The sequence below is a fragment of the Gopherus evgoodei genome, chromosome 6, assembly GCF_007399415.2.
Source record: "Gopherus evgoodei ecotype Sinaloan lineage chromosome 6, rGopEvg1_v1.p, whole genome shotgun sequence".
Lineage (NCBI taxonomy): Eukaryota > Metazoa > Chordata > Testudines > Testudinidae > Gopherus > Gopherus evgoodei.
In genome coordinates, this window is record NC_044327.1 from 29,624,099 (window position 1) to 29,638,959 (window position 14,861).

Consider the following 14,861-nt stretch of genomic DNA (forward strand, 5'->3'; position numbering starts at 1 on the left):
CCCTTTTTGACTTGGTGTTTTTGTGGGAATGCAAGTATGCAAAATATCCCCCCCCCACCTTTTAAAAGGAAGAGCCACAGAAAGGAATGATGGTTGCAAATGTGTGGTATAGTATGATAGAGAGAGGTGCATGATGTAACCAACATTTTATAGTTGGTGATATAGTATTGTATGGTAAATAGAAAAATAAGTTTGAATCTCAGTGAAGCAGAATGACAGATCTGCTGGACATCTTTTTAAATGGTAGGGTTTATGCCTTTGCAGTGTCCTAAGATTTAATCAAATCAGTAACAATGAAAGTTGATATAATCAGGGAAGAAATGATAGTTAAAATATACTTCTGTTTTGCAGCCTACACTGTATCCAGAGTGAGTTGAGGCTACTGCAAAATAGTAGTCAGTCAGAGCTGGATGTTACTGAAGATCTGAGAAGAAAACTTCATCAAGCCAAAAAAGAAAAACTGGATATAACCACTAAACATAACCAAGATGTAAGTTTTTATTCCTAGAAAAAAAATCAATGTTTTTAATTAAAATACTCTTAGCACTACTGCCTGCACTTTAGAGACTTCACTGACTTGTTTAAAAAAAGTCAAAGGAAATTACATAATGGTATCCACTTCATATCTCTTGAACATTTGACTCTGATTCTTCATGTGCTGACAGAGCCTTACTGATTTCAGAGGACTGATGTGTGTGTGTGTGCAGGGGCTTACTTGTCAGTCCTGCAATGAACTCCATGTGGGTAAGTGAGGAAATCTTATTTAACCAGTAAGGGATCACTCCTTTCTCTCCTCTTCAAATCCCCTTGCTATGTAGTGCTGATCTGCTCTGTTTTGTGCTTTGCTGGTAGTGCAAGCAAAGTGGATTGTGGAGACCTGATGGAGTGTGATCCTGAAACATGAGGTTTGAGACATGCACCCAGAAAACATGTACACTTGAAGCAGGGTAATGCTGACTGGTGTGGATAGTCTGAAACCTTTCAGCTTGCTCCCAGTGCCATCCCTTGTTTCAAGTTTAAATGGTACGATTATCTACTGTAGATAAGGCTTTGGCCAGATCAGTGCAACCTGGTGAAATTAGAAGCACTTGTGCAACAAAATTATCATAATAGAATGAAATGCTGATTACATGAATTGTTGTTTTGTATGAAAATGCATCCTGAAGAAAATCCTTGCTGGGATCAGAGGAAATTGTTGTTTACCTATATCCACAAACCCTCTATGGAATGTCTCACTTTATTTAATAACGGCTCTGACAACAGCTGTAATGGGTAGCAATAAGTGGCATCAAATGAAGTGTCACTTTCCAGGTTGATAAGGGTAGAGGATTGCTGCTTCCAATAATTCACTGACTGGGATTGCCTAATAGTATACATGATTACAAGATACAACTCAAGTCAGTTTTCTTAATAAGCTATTTTTTATTTTGCAGGCTGTTAGAATTTGAATTCATGTTATGTTTTTAATTTAATTGGAAGTCAATTGTAACTTGTTTTTGCACCAACTTAATTTACAAAAGTCTCCAAATTGGACACACCTTAAAATGCTTGCAACTGCTCAGCATGTGTAATTTTGCAATTCCACATAATAATAAAATGTATAGAATAATATTATGCTTGTCAGCTTACTTGCATGTGCTATTTAATGAATATTTCCTTTTAGAGCGATTTCACTTTATCGTATCTTAAAGAAGTCTTATGCTTGAAAAATGGTTTTACAATCTAAGTATTGAAATAAAACAGAAATTGAGAGAAGATTAAAAAAATCTATTAAAATGAACTTGAACATCAATCTTAGCAGTATAAAGCATGTATATTAAAAAAGTAAACTTGACAGTGAGTATAGAAGCAGTGGTAATCAACTTTGGACCCGTCTACAATAAAAATGTTTTCTAAAAAAGTGTCCCACTATTACTATCACTTAGTTCAGCCCCCCATATGGTCAAAATGTGGGGAATCCTAGTAAACATGTTAGCAGCTGCCAGAGGCCTGTTGGTTGATTAGCCTGAGAAGTTTATGCTACTTTTTTGAAAACCTTGGTGATAGCTAGCAACCCATCTATTTTGAGGCTCCCAATGTTGCTAATGCTAGTATAGGTGAAGTGGTGTCAGGAATGGTGGGAAATGTTTGCAAAATTTCCCCAATGTTCATGAGTATATCACCTGCCTCCCAAACTTTTTTTGCAATATATCTCAGTATGAAAGGAATTCCAAGGTTCTGGGTGTACTAGGCGGTGAACCATATTTCAAAACTGAGCTTGAATTTGGTTTTGGATCTGTTCCAGCTAAAATATATTTCATGTACGGCTTGGCTGAACATTTTACCCCTCCTCCCCATAGTCACTACCAATCTGACCTGGGGAAAAAAATCCCTCTCTATTAGTGTTTCTTTGAAAAGTTAATACACAAGTTTTATAATTAATGATAGATACTTTTAATAGTTTCTAAAACTGATTCCTCTTCTAGCTGTCCAACTATGAAAGCCAGATTGCCAGGTTGCGATCTGAAGTTGAGAAAGGAGAGGCCATTCGACAAAGTCTGGAGTATGAACTTGTCATTGCCAGAAAAGATGCTGGTCTTGAAAGATACTCCGCAGAGGAAAAGTTATGTGAAGCTAGCAATCGATTTCAGCAGCTGCAAGGTATGTTTCAGAAACTTTAAACACCCAACAGTGACTAAGTTTGTTAGTCCAAAGCCTCTGTATTATGAGTCAAGCAGACAACTGGGATGCAGTGACTTAATTTGGTTCTTTAGTCCATCACTGGTTTGGGTTGGTTTGGTTTTAGCTCTACCTTATATTTCCAGCTTCCTCTCCAACTCCCTTTGTGAAACTATCCTGGATATCCCATTGCCAAATAAACATACCAAAACTCCCATCTCCTCTTCTTCAGCTCTCCATTCCCCACTCACAACCAGCTCTTCTCTTGATCTATTCTTTATATCACAGTCAAATTCCACTATCATCCTTGTTGTCCAGGTACATCTCTTTGGTGGTATTAGACTCCTTTGTCCTTCTCTCCCCACATCTAGGTTGTTACTATAATCTTGTAGTTCTTCCTTTCTTCTCCATTTCTGTTGTAGAAACTTTTGCCCATGCCTGGTCACTTCTCATCTGGTCATTTCTCTGGTCTACATGTATCTCATTTCTAACTCTTATAAAACTGCTTCTCTTTCTTCCCTGCAACTCTAATAATGAGTTAGAGTTCTGGTAAAGCTCTTCCAAGTAAAAACAACAACTTGATGAGTTCTCTAAGTTCCACTATGCTAGGCCTGTGTGTTGTAAGCTGCCTGAACCTAAATAGGCTCCACAGTGGTCTCAGAGTGGGCTAGAGCTTACTTCCTAACTAAAGGTTGTCACCCCTTCATGGAAGTGGGAACTCACAGTGCTCCTGCCCTAATCTCTCAGAACTAGTGCTGACCTCTCCCTAGGCCATCCAGTACCTTACATTCCCAGAGCTCCCAGTTTGTGGGTACCATAGGTTACAGTTTACTTGTCCAGTGACACCTAATAGTCAAAGCGTACAACACACAGACATCGTAAGAGGTTCTAAAACCAATCACTCTTTACCTTAGAAAGCACAAGATATATACATATCTAGAAAAAACAATGAAGTGCCTTTTTGTATTTCCCTTTCTCCGTTTCCCCACCACTTTTGAGATATTCTTTGGGATAATGTCAGAGTCTTTTAAGGAATCTAGGGTTCTTTCCCTCCCCTTCCCACCTGCACATGGCTTCACTTCTGGAATATGGAGTCTAGACTAGCCATCGTTAGCATCATCATCTCCTTCTCCCTCCCCATTTTAAATGGCTGATAGGAGATTTTTTTAATACCTCCTGTCCCCTTTGCCAGGTGACCCATTGATCAGCTTCATCCAATGACCATAGTCTTCCAGCAATTGATCCATCCCTTAGTTCCCAGCCCACCTGGAGTTCAGACTTGCAGAACTGGTTCGCTCTGGGCAATAGCCATTATAACAGGGTGCACTTACCTCCTGCTGGCTGTCTTGGGAATTAGCTTTGCATGTTAGTGCATCCTCTTCAGGTATTGCCTCACCACTGTCACTTCTGCTCTAGGACTCATGTCTCTCCAAGGGCTGCGGCATCCTCTTCAGCAACACATCCCTCCAGCCATGCCACACACTGTGCTCTGCCACCCTCTTCTGGGGGACCTGCAGTCCACTGTTCAGCCATTTTCCTTAGTGGCTACTGCAGCTAATAATTTCTTGTGGCCCCAGCATCCTCTTTGCCCTTACCTCAGGCCTCCACCCGCAAACCTGTCTCTCACTCCCCTGGACCATACTCTGTCCAGGGGGCTGGCAGTTCTCTCAGCCCTCCAGAGACACAGTCCTTCCTCCTTGGGCTTCCAGCAGAGAACTGCCTTCCTCTGTCCTGCAGCTCCCTTTTTACATGTGCCTGCTTGGCCCTGACTGGATGCTCCCTTCAGCCCTTCTCTAATTGGCTGCCTCCTGCACAGCCTCCCTAGGGCTCTGTTAACCCCTTAGAGCTCAGTATGGGGCAGACGGCCCATCACAGCCATCTTTTTGTCTGAGTGCTCTATATCAGGGGTTCTCAACCTTTTGCTTTCCAAGGCCCCCTCATCGTGCTATAAAAACTCCACAGTCCACCTGCCATGACAACTGTTTTTCTGCATATAAAAGCCAGGGCCAGTATTAGGGGGGTAGCAAACAGGGAAGTTGCCCAGGGCCTCGCACCACAGGGGGCCCCCACGAAGTTACGTTGCTCAGGCTTTAGCTTCAACCCCGAGTGATGGGGTTCAGGGCTGTGGGCTTCAAACCCATGCAGTGGGGCTTCTGCTTTCTATCCTGAGCCTCAGTGAGTCTAATGCTGGCCCTGCTTGGCAGACCCCCGGAAGCCCACTCGTGGGCCTACGCAGGGGCCTGAACCCCTGGTTGAGAACCACTGCTCTCTTTGAATGGCTCATCATCAAGATTTAGCTCCATTTTTAGCCTGGTATAACCACCACTTGAAATTTCATCCAGAAATGGAGGTAAAAAGCAGCAGAGAAAGCAGAGACTAGCTGTACCGTGAAAATGGAGTTTGTAATTTGATATAGTTCAGGGGCAGACAACCTATGGCGTGCGTGCCACCTTCGGCACACAAGCTGATTTTCAGTGGTACTCATACTGCCCAGGTCCTGGCCACCGGTCTGGGGGGCTCTGCATTTTAATTTAATTTTAAAATGAAGCTTCTTAAACATTTTAAAAACCTTATTTACTTTACATACAACAATAGTTTAATTATATATTATAGACTTATACCTTCTAAAACCGTTAAAATGTATTACTGGCACACGAAACCTTAAATTAGAGTAAATAAATGAAGATTCGGCACACCACTTCTGAAAGGTTGCCGACCCCTGATATAGATACACACAGAGTTCATAATATCAAACATCCGCGGTATATAGATTTCCCAAAGCAGCACATAACACCGCTCTCTTTGAATCTTTCTTCTGACTTCTGCAAGAAGTTTAAGCTTCTGCTCATCTGTCTACCTCTCAGCTGTCATTTTCAACTTCTTTTTCTCCCCTTCTTTATTCTCCTTCCATGCAACATTCTTTACATTATAAGTAACCTGCAAAGTTTTTTTAAAAATGGGGTTTGTGCTCTTTTTCTTTACTTGTAATATGTGAAGGAGGATTGAGACTGGTGTGTGGGTGTTGTCTTTTATGTGGTCTAATATACTTTGAAAGACTGAGTGGATGAGTGGAAAACTGGTAGTTTTATGACTTAGAAAAACAAATCACTTCTTTTTCAAATACCAACTTTTTAATTTAAGAAGTTAGGATAAAATATATCTTTGTTAAGGATTCCACAACCCCATTCATTCAATTAAGGGTCTAGAATACTCTTAATACATATTTTGGAGTTTTCCAAGAAAGAACACTGGATTTTGACATGGCAATTACCTTACAAATACCAGCCAAGCTGATCTTTTCTATTTCCTTGAAATAATTAAAAATCCTTTGGATTTCAGGGATGCCATATACATTGTAAGGAGAAGGGGTAGGGGGCACAAATTCAATATGGTTTCTTTTGCAAGCTATCATTAAACACGACAAGCTAAAGACTTAGTTGTTAGTTTCCTATTTATAGAAAAGTTCTCTATGTTCCTTCCTATACCTACTAATCATAGCATTCTTTTAAATATCAGCTTTTCAGCATCTCCTATTTAATCATTGAACATTGTAAGACACAGTCTACCCAAAGTGCCAGCTATCAAAATCTTGTTTTGTGACTTATTTCTAGGTTTAAGGAACTAATTAGCTGATGGAAAGAGTCGAAGCAGGATTATGTTGCTTCTCTGTTCTCTATCAGTTTATGACTTAACACTCACTCTTCCCAGGGGTTTGGAACCTTCTCTAGTCTTGTCTTGGTTGCTTGCTGCTTTAATGGCCAATGTCTCAGTGGTTTACTGCTTTATTTGATGGGCCCCTTTGTGAGCTTACAATGTTCTTAAGATTGCCAAGTGTCTGTTTTTTGACAGGCACACCCAGTTGTGGGAGCTCCGGCCAACACCACTAACCAAGCCGTTAAAATCTGGTTGCATGCCCAAGAAATGGTGACATGTCCCTTTGCTGCTAGGCGGAGGCTCAGCCGGGGGGGCTCCAAGCGCTGCCCCTTCGCCCTTAGTGCCGGCTCTTCAGCTCCCATTGGCCAGGAATCGTGGCCAGTGGGAGCTGCAGGGGCGGCACTTGTGGGCAGAGGCAGCGTGTAGAGCCACCTGGCCGCACCTCCACCTAGGAGTCGAGAGACATGTCCCCACCTCCAGGATCTGCCTGAAGTAAGCACCGCCCTCACCCTACATCCCCTCCCTTACCTCAATCTCTTGCCTTAGCCCTGAGCCCCATCCTGCACCTAAATTCCCTCCCGGAGCCCACACCTCAAACACCCTCCTTCATGCCAACACACTGCCCCAATTCTGAACCCCCTCCTTCATGCCAAAGCCCTTGGCCCCAGCCCAGAGCCCCCCCTCCTGTACTCCAAACTCCTCATCCCCAGTCCTACCCCAGAGCCCACCCCTCCACCCCCTGTCTTAGCTTAGAGCCCCCTCCCACACTCTGAACTCCTTGGCCCCAGTCTGGAGCCTCATCCTGCACCTCAAACCCCTCATCCCTGGTCCCACCCAGAGCCCTCACCCCCGCCTGCACCCCACCCCCTTGCCTGAGTCCCCTCCTGTACCCTGAACTCCTCTTTCTGGCCCCACCCTAGAGCCCACATCCTCAGCCAGAACCCTCACAGACCTCCCCACACCTCAACCACCAGCCCCAGCCCAGTGAAAATGAGCCAGTGAGCGAGGGTGGTGGGGAGTGAGCAACAGAGGGAGGATGGAGTGAGCAGGGATAGGGGCCTCAGAGAAGGGAAGACACCCCAGGGAAGCGGCGGGAAGGGGGTGGGGCAAGAGTATTTAGTTTTGGGCGATTAGAAAGTTGGCAACCCTAAGTCTTCTCCAGTCTTTCCTATGGATTCTCCTTTCTCCTCTGGCAACCTTTGGTTTGTGCCATTCATGATCTTTTCCCCTTAGTTTATCCTGTCTGTAACCTTTTTTAGAAAATCTTTTCTTTTGAACTTTTAAAATTTAGAAGAATGCAGAAAATGATAGTGGAAGGAAGGAACTTGTGAAGATCTCTGTATCTGAACATTGTGCTCACCTCTCAGTATCACAGTGTGCATTAAGTAAAATGAGAAACTGAAATAATGTAAAGTTCACTTAATATGAAATCCACATCTGAAAAATGAACCACTACTTCGTAGCTGATCAGCCATATACGTAAAATAGTAATAGTAACATGAGTTTCAACAAACCATACTGACAGCATCTTTAGTTTAGGGCAGAAGTACAAAAACAGATGCATAAAATCTTGACTCTTATAATATTCCATCCTATCCTGCATGGGATTTCCTATCACGTAGGTTGAGCTTCCTTTAACAACAGAGAGTTTCTTTAGAAAATGTATTCCTTTTCTGTCCAGTCTAACTTATATTTTAGGAAGGCTGCATATGGGGAAACAAAGAAGCCCAGAATAATTTAGGGATTTATTTTTTTTTAAGTGGGTTAAGATTTAGAGTCAGATAGAAGAGTTGGGTCCTGTGGTGGGATTTTAAGAAAATCAAGTGAAATATAGAGAGTCTATTCACAGTTATGGGAAGGGAGAGAGATCTGTTATACCCAGTGTGGAGAAGTCAGAGAAAGAGACAGAAGGAAGTCTGGTATTCAGAGAGTATATAAAATTGTTAGAAAAGGGAGTTGAGATTAGGCAAGGGAATTGATCCTTTGATTAATTTTATACTGGATTTTGAACTAAATGAGAAACTAATTAAGATTTAGGGATACAGAGACTATGCGTTCTCCCTATTGGACATAGTGATCTTTTGAGAGCTGGGAATTACAGTAGTTGGAGACAAGAGAAGGCAGTATGAATCATGGTTGAAAGGAAGAGTGCTAGAGTATTGGGTGGGGCAGTGTTACAGTTATACATCTGACAGAAGGCAGATGTGGTGAGTTCCTAGCTTCTAGATGGTATGTAATGGATACCGGGATGCCCAATTTAGAAGGGAGATACAGTTGCTAGAGCTTTTGTCGAAGGATACTCTTATCTGTTAACAGACTATCAATATTGAACTGGGTTGAAGGAAGTTAAGGTGAAGACAGGAGTTGAAGCTGAAGAAAGAAAGCCAAGTAAAAAGACATAGTGAAGGAGATACAAAAAGTTATATCTGTGTACAAGCGATACCCAGAACAAAACACAGAATTCAGTTGGGAAAGAGGAATGAACTATATGGAAATATGAAGTTAACCACTCCATGTTTCAGTCTCTCTTTTTACAAATGGACGTAATTCTTAACTATTCCTACAGGTGTTGTGAGGTTCAATTTATTAAAGTCTGTAAAGCATTTTGAGATCTCTGTATGAAAGATGCTACAGAACTTCAAAATATTGCTATTATTGCTACAGTATAGATCAAAAGTAATTTACAGCTCTAGAATCATTACTATTCTGACCCTTTTTCTGTTTTATGCTTAAAGGATCAGAATATATAGGTGAGCTAACTCTGGTTTTACCTTCTTTAAAGAAAAATAACTTAACAGATGATGTTTCTCTTTTAAATAATAGCCATGAATGCAGAGCTTCAACAGAAATTGGCTGAGACCGAGAAAGTGTTTCATATTTCTCAGCAAAATTGGAAGGAACAGCAGCAAAGACTTACAAATGACTTGGAGGAGAAAGATAACATCCTCAAGACCTGTAATAGTGAATATGAGTTACTTCTGAAGGAGAGGACTAAACTGGAAAACGTTATACAGGTATAATGTTTAAATACAAGTAATGAATGGGGTGACGTAATAACGTCTGGACTCTTATCTGTGTGTGAATAATTTTTTTCTGAACAAAAGAAAATTCAGACAACGTTCCATAGAATGTGAAATATTTCAGCATAGGCTTACAGAAGTACAATCTTTCTTCCTTTTGAGGGTTATACTGTAGCAATATACAACTCCTGAGTCACTGATTCGTATATAAAAAAGTCTCCAAAGTTACTTTATTTAAAAAAATGAATTGTGTATATGGCCTGTGTGAAATGGTGAGAAGTTCCACTGGTGGTTACAGTGGAAACACTAATGTAGAGAGGGCTTGAGTTAGTTGCTGGAGCACAATGATACAGTGGTTAAGACACTGATGGCTTTCAATGCCTTGTCTATGTTGCCGTTTCTGCAGGTGGTAGTGAACTGCTGAGGTCAAAATGTCCTGCCATTTGGCAAAAATGCCTAGTACATCAAGACAGATTGTCAGGCTTCTTCTTATATTGCAGTTGCATACTGCTCTTCAAATAAGTCTTTGCATTAATTTGTTTTCCAAAACAACAACAAAATATGTTAAGATGGAGTTAAGATTGAGAGTGTGTATAAGCAGTGTAAGGGTAAAAACAAAAATGACAAGGATATAATTATTCCATACCCAGTCAGTACAAACCCTGGCAATGAAAATTTAAGGTTATGCTTAACAGATACCACACAGATTAAGGTATGAAAATACACAATTAAGGCACCCAAACAACTTTATTGTGCACTGTGGTGACATCGTGCAATAACTGTTCAACAGGGTACATCTACATTTGAACTGGAGCTGTGAGTCCCAGCTTGTGTAGATATACCAGCATTAGGTCTTCTCAAGCTAGTGCACTAAAAATAGCAGTGTAGCTGAGGTAACAGGAGTGGCAGCTCAGCTAAATCATATCTCCCAGTTCAAATGTAGACATGCCTGATGATTAAGACATTTTAGTATTTGTGGTCCCAAATTACATAAAACTGATGTACTGACATATTAGATCCTTTCCCCTCAAATGTTATTTATATTTGAACACATAAATGTTCTTTGTGCTTTTAAGGAATGGAGCCATAGGGGTTCTTGTGAAGTGAAGAAGTGACTGTCAACAAACATGACATAGCCAGAGAGAAAAAGAGCAGATCACTCCTTTAAAGCCCATCTTCACCTATTTAGACATGGAGGGAGAATCTTGGATATTTCCATTTTCCTCTTTTATTTCTCCCTTTTAGACTTCACATTTAGCTGAGAACAGCTGAACATGGTTTCTTCCAATCCAATCAACTCCATTCCTGAGCTAGCAGTAGGGGGCTCTGAGAAGTAACATGGTCTTGGGTAGCCTGGATGCTAAATTCCAATCCTTGCAAGCCTACTAGTAAGACACTAGTCATGGAAGTGAATTTTTAAATACACTTTCAGCCAAAGTCTCTATGTCTGTAATGCTAGATAGCAAGAATTAAATGGTTCTTTGAGGCACAGTAGATTTGATATTATATGTAACACTTTTAAATAGAATTTTTTAACTTTTTATGAGTTTTAATAATAAAACAAGACTATCTACATCAAGGAGACTCTGGAGCATCACAAGGAGCAGAGGAATATGATGGAATTGCAAATCAGAGAGACAGCATTAAAGGAGTTCAAGTTTCAGATAGAGCAGTGTGAAGCAGAAAGGAGAGAGTTCCAGTTTATGTTGCAGGTATTTTATTTATAGTAAAGCACTAACTAAAAAAATGCCTATTGTGTACATAGTATAAGCCAAGCATAATACCATCACTTAATTAATTTTATTCATAAGGAGATCATTTAATAGCTGTCAAGGCTTTAGTTAATTTTAAAAATCTTGTGGATATAGTAGTTTTGAAAGGTGGTGGCCTAGCTGATCCCTGGAGATTGAAGTCCACCATTTGTCCACAGAGCAGGTAAAAATGGGCAGCTGTACTTTTCTTCTGTGCAGGAGAAAGTCCACGGATCCAGTACAGCGGGTCTTCTCCTTTAAAGAGAAGGCAATTAATTTTTCATCTCCATTTGAACCCAGGCCATTCTTCTGAGACTGTCAACAAGCATGCTGGTTGTGTAATTGACTTTGAAGTGGACGTTGTCTCTGACCAATACAGTTAGTTTGCATAGGTCACTGAAGAGCTATCAGATAAATCTTGGTCACTACTCATCTGAGTTGAATACAAATCGGTTAAACTAGTCGTGAAAAGTTCAGTCATATCACTAAATCACTGGTCCCCCAAACATTCAGACCCCTATTTTTGAGGCGTTAGTTATGATAACTGATATTTACACATTATATTATGCATTTAACAAATGTCTGCAGCGTCCCGATGGAACAATTACTATGTCCTTATTTGTTTCAGAAGATGTATTAAGAATTGTTCTGATTCAACAAGTAGGAGGACTACAAAGCCAGTCTGAGTAGTTACATTAGACAAATGCTGGATGAAATGCCCCATAATGAAACTTTATTTACTCTATCTCTCTAACTTTATTAAAAATGCTGAATCTTCTTCTGTGTAGCTTTTGAACATGGTTATTGACCCATACCACTCTTTGTAAATAAGTCCAGAAGTATTTGAGGTGTAGGTTTTGTTTTGTTTTTTAATTTACCTACCCCCCTCCCCAACTTTTAACTAAATGGTTTAAATTTAGATCCTGGGTCAGATTTTTGCTGTGACTTCAGGAGCAATGTACAGGGGATGAAACAGGGAGAATCACTCCCCATATTTTGATTCCCAGAACTACCTTTACTTTCTATTTGAAGGAAGGACCTAGAAATGATGCTGTGCTGCTAATACGATGATGAGCAGAAATCAAGTAGTATGCTGGTGCTGTGTGCAGTGTATGTGTGTCTTTCCTGGGTAGCATTCATTTCTTTTTTCTACCTCTGAAGGTCCTGTATAGAGGCTGTCCATAAGTTACATAAAACATTTTTGCGGATTTTCAGGACCCACCCAGCTGTCCCTTGTAAAACTGTCTAATACTGAACACACACAATTAAGGACCCACCTACCCCTTAATGTGTTATGTAATTTATGGATAGCCCCTTAGTCATAGTAGTAGCAGTAATAATAGCAGTAGGAGCAATGGATACTAGTCATCCTGTTGGTATCCAGGAAGTGGGCGGGCTGCGAAAGGACCTCCCCCCAGCCTAAGGGGAGGATCCACACACTAGTCATGGATCAGGAGCTGTGATGGGGTGTTCATTTACCCCATACAAGAGTGGAAGGGGTTAATACAGGCCTCATGAGCCTTCCACACTCTGTCCCATAAGAGAGCAGTGGAAGTGAGTCTTCCAAGCAGCCTAGAGAGGCTGTGCAGGAAGCAGCCAATAGGAGAGAGGCTGTACAGAGCAGCCAGTCAGGGCCCAGGAGGCTAGTACAAAAGGAGCTGCAGGGTAGAGCAAGGGTCCGTTGTAGCTGGGAGCCTAAGGACTGAGATCTTGGTAAGCTGCAGCAAGGATAGCACCTTGGACAGAGCAGTTGTTGGCAGGGACCTGCGGACTTGGCCGGCTGCTGGGACTTGCTGGCTTGAAAGTCCTGAGGAAAGGGTGAAGGAGGTGCTGCTGCTGTGGGAAGGTGGCCTAGGGAATTGAAGCAGCATTGAAGGAAGTTAAGGAGACTCAGCAGGAGGCTGCTATCTACAGGGTCCCTGTGTTGGGACCTGGAGTAGTGCATGGGCCTGGGTCCCCTCCATTAGCCATGGGGGAAGTGGCTAGAATAATTGACTGAAACCTGGAAGGGGAAAATATAGATGATGATTGGCCTGAGGGCTGAATCATGAAGAGGATGCTGCAGTACTTGGATTGAGGCAGGTCTGCAGGTATAGATGATGATGGGAGAGGCACTACCAGGAGAGGGCACACTGGCTGGCAGAGCTAATCCCTGTGACAGCCACCTGGAAGTGCTGCCGTGGTGAGTAGACCCTATGATAAGACCCTGTTAGGCTAGGTGCTGTACAAACACAGAACAAAATGGTCCATGTCTCAAAGAGCTTACAAGTTAAATATGAGACGAGACAACATTTGAAGACAGATTGAGTACAAGAAGACGATGAAATTATATTTGTCAGCATAGAGGCAATGGTATTGGTGCACCAGTGGCCCAACTGTTATGATTTTTATAGGCATCATGGCAAAGGAGGGTTTTAAGGAGTTTTAAAAAAAAGGTGATGCCTGGGTCATGGGCCTGAATGGCTGGCAGGATTGCGATGTTGTCCACAATGATTGAGAAAGGAAGTAATAGGGAAGAAGAGGATTAGGAGCTTTGTTTTAGTGATGTTGAGCTTGCCTCATGGCTAGATATCAATGACTTGATGTCAGAGAGAGAGAGACAGGCTGGGACAGAAAGGAAGCTGGTCTGAAGTAGAGAGGTAGATCTGTAAATCATTGGCATGGAGATGGTAGTTGAATTTGTGTTTTTGTGGTTGAAATTACCCTTAATTGTAGAAGGAGAAGATAAAGAGACCAAGGATAGAGCTCTGTGGACTCCCCTCCACAGAAAGATCGAGGCAGATGGGGAGGAACCTCCACAGGGTCTGCAGAAGGAATAATTAGAGAGGTGAAAGAGAACCAGGACAGGTCAGAGTTATGGAAATGAAGACAGGACAAGATTTCAAGAGGAGCATGGTTGACTGTGCCAAAGGAGTTGACAGGTCAAGAAGGATGATAATGGTTCTGAGCTTTGTAGAGGAAAAAAGGTCATCAGAGACTGTGGTAAGAGCAGTTAAAGTCAAGTGCAATGAGTAGAAATCTGATTGGAGAAGGTCTAAGATGGAATTGGAGGAGAGGAACTCTGAACATGCTATCTATAATCCAATTATAGGGATATGATGGAATAAAGATATGGGGCTGGTTGGGAGGGGTCCCCCATATTAAATGTACAGAGGTCAAGGAGGTAGGGTTGCTGATCAGCTGGAGTAAAGATGAAAGCTCCGCATTCCTAGAATAGCCCTGAGCTTCAGTGTTTTTACCCAGTAGGCTCCTTTCCTCACAGGGTGGCTGTATTCTCTCCATATTACTCCACTACTTTGATTTGAATCTGCATTTTCCCTCATGGGCTTTCTATTCTTCCTAAGATACCATGTAAATATGGATTTTATTAAATATATACTGTCTCTGTTACTAGTTGATGATAATTATCTGTGGTTTAGTTTTAAATTCTGTTTTGTTTCATAGCCAGATTTGACAAGGAGTAAAAAATCAGCAAGTAGCCACAATCATGAAAGTTGACCTCAGAAGTGTGCCAGTCTCTCTGACATTGAGTGCTTGCAGCTACATTTAAAATACTGATCTCTGGTTGTGTACACAGTTATATTTGAGTGTGAAATTGAAGGACAAGTTGAGGTTCCTTTTAAAAATGTCGGCCTTAATCTGTATATTGAAAGCTAGAGGTACAATGTACTGCATAAGCCCTTGAAGACAAGCTTGGAGTTAATGTCCATAATAGGATACAGAAATGAATCCCGCTTAAACTATTGAAGTGTCTCTCTAGGAGACAGAGGGAGAATAA

At 41.5% G+C, this 14,861-nt stretch overlaps 1 protein-coding gene across 10 annotated transcripts in view; it reads left to right on the forward strand.

Moving 5' to 3' along the window:
• CCDC171 (coiled-coil domain containing 171) overlaps window positions 1-14,861 on the forward strand; it is a 274,485-nt gene that overhangs the window by 6,428 nt on the left and 253,196 nt on the right. For 9 of the 10 annotated variants that reach the window (XM_030565906.1, XM_030565904.1, XM_030565900.1 and 6 more), the window contains exons 3-6: window positions 352-490; window positions 2,466-2,640; window positions 9,136-9,326; window positions 10,913-11,044. In XM_030565906.1, coding sequence (XP_030421766.1) covers window positions 352-490; window positions 2,466-2,640; window positions 9,136-9,326; window positions 10,913-11,044 — 637 coding nt within the window. The remainder of the gene's footprint in view (window positions 1-351; window positions 491-2,465; window positions 2,641-9,135; window positions 9,327-10,912; window positions 11,045-14,861) is intronic. The other variant, XM_030565902.1, reaches the window with a different exon arrangement.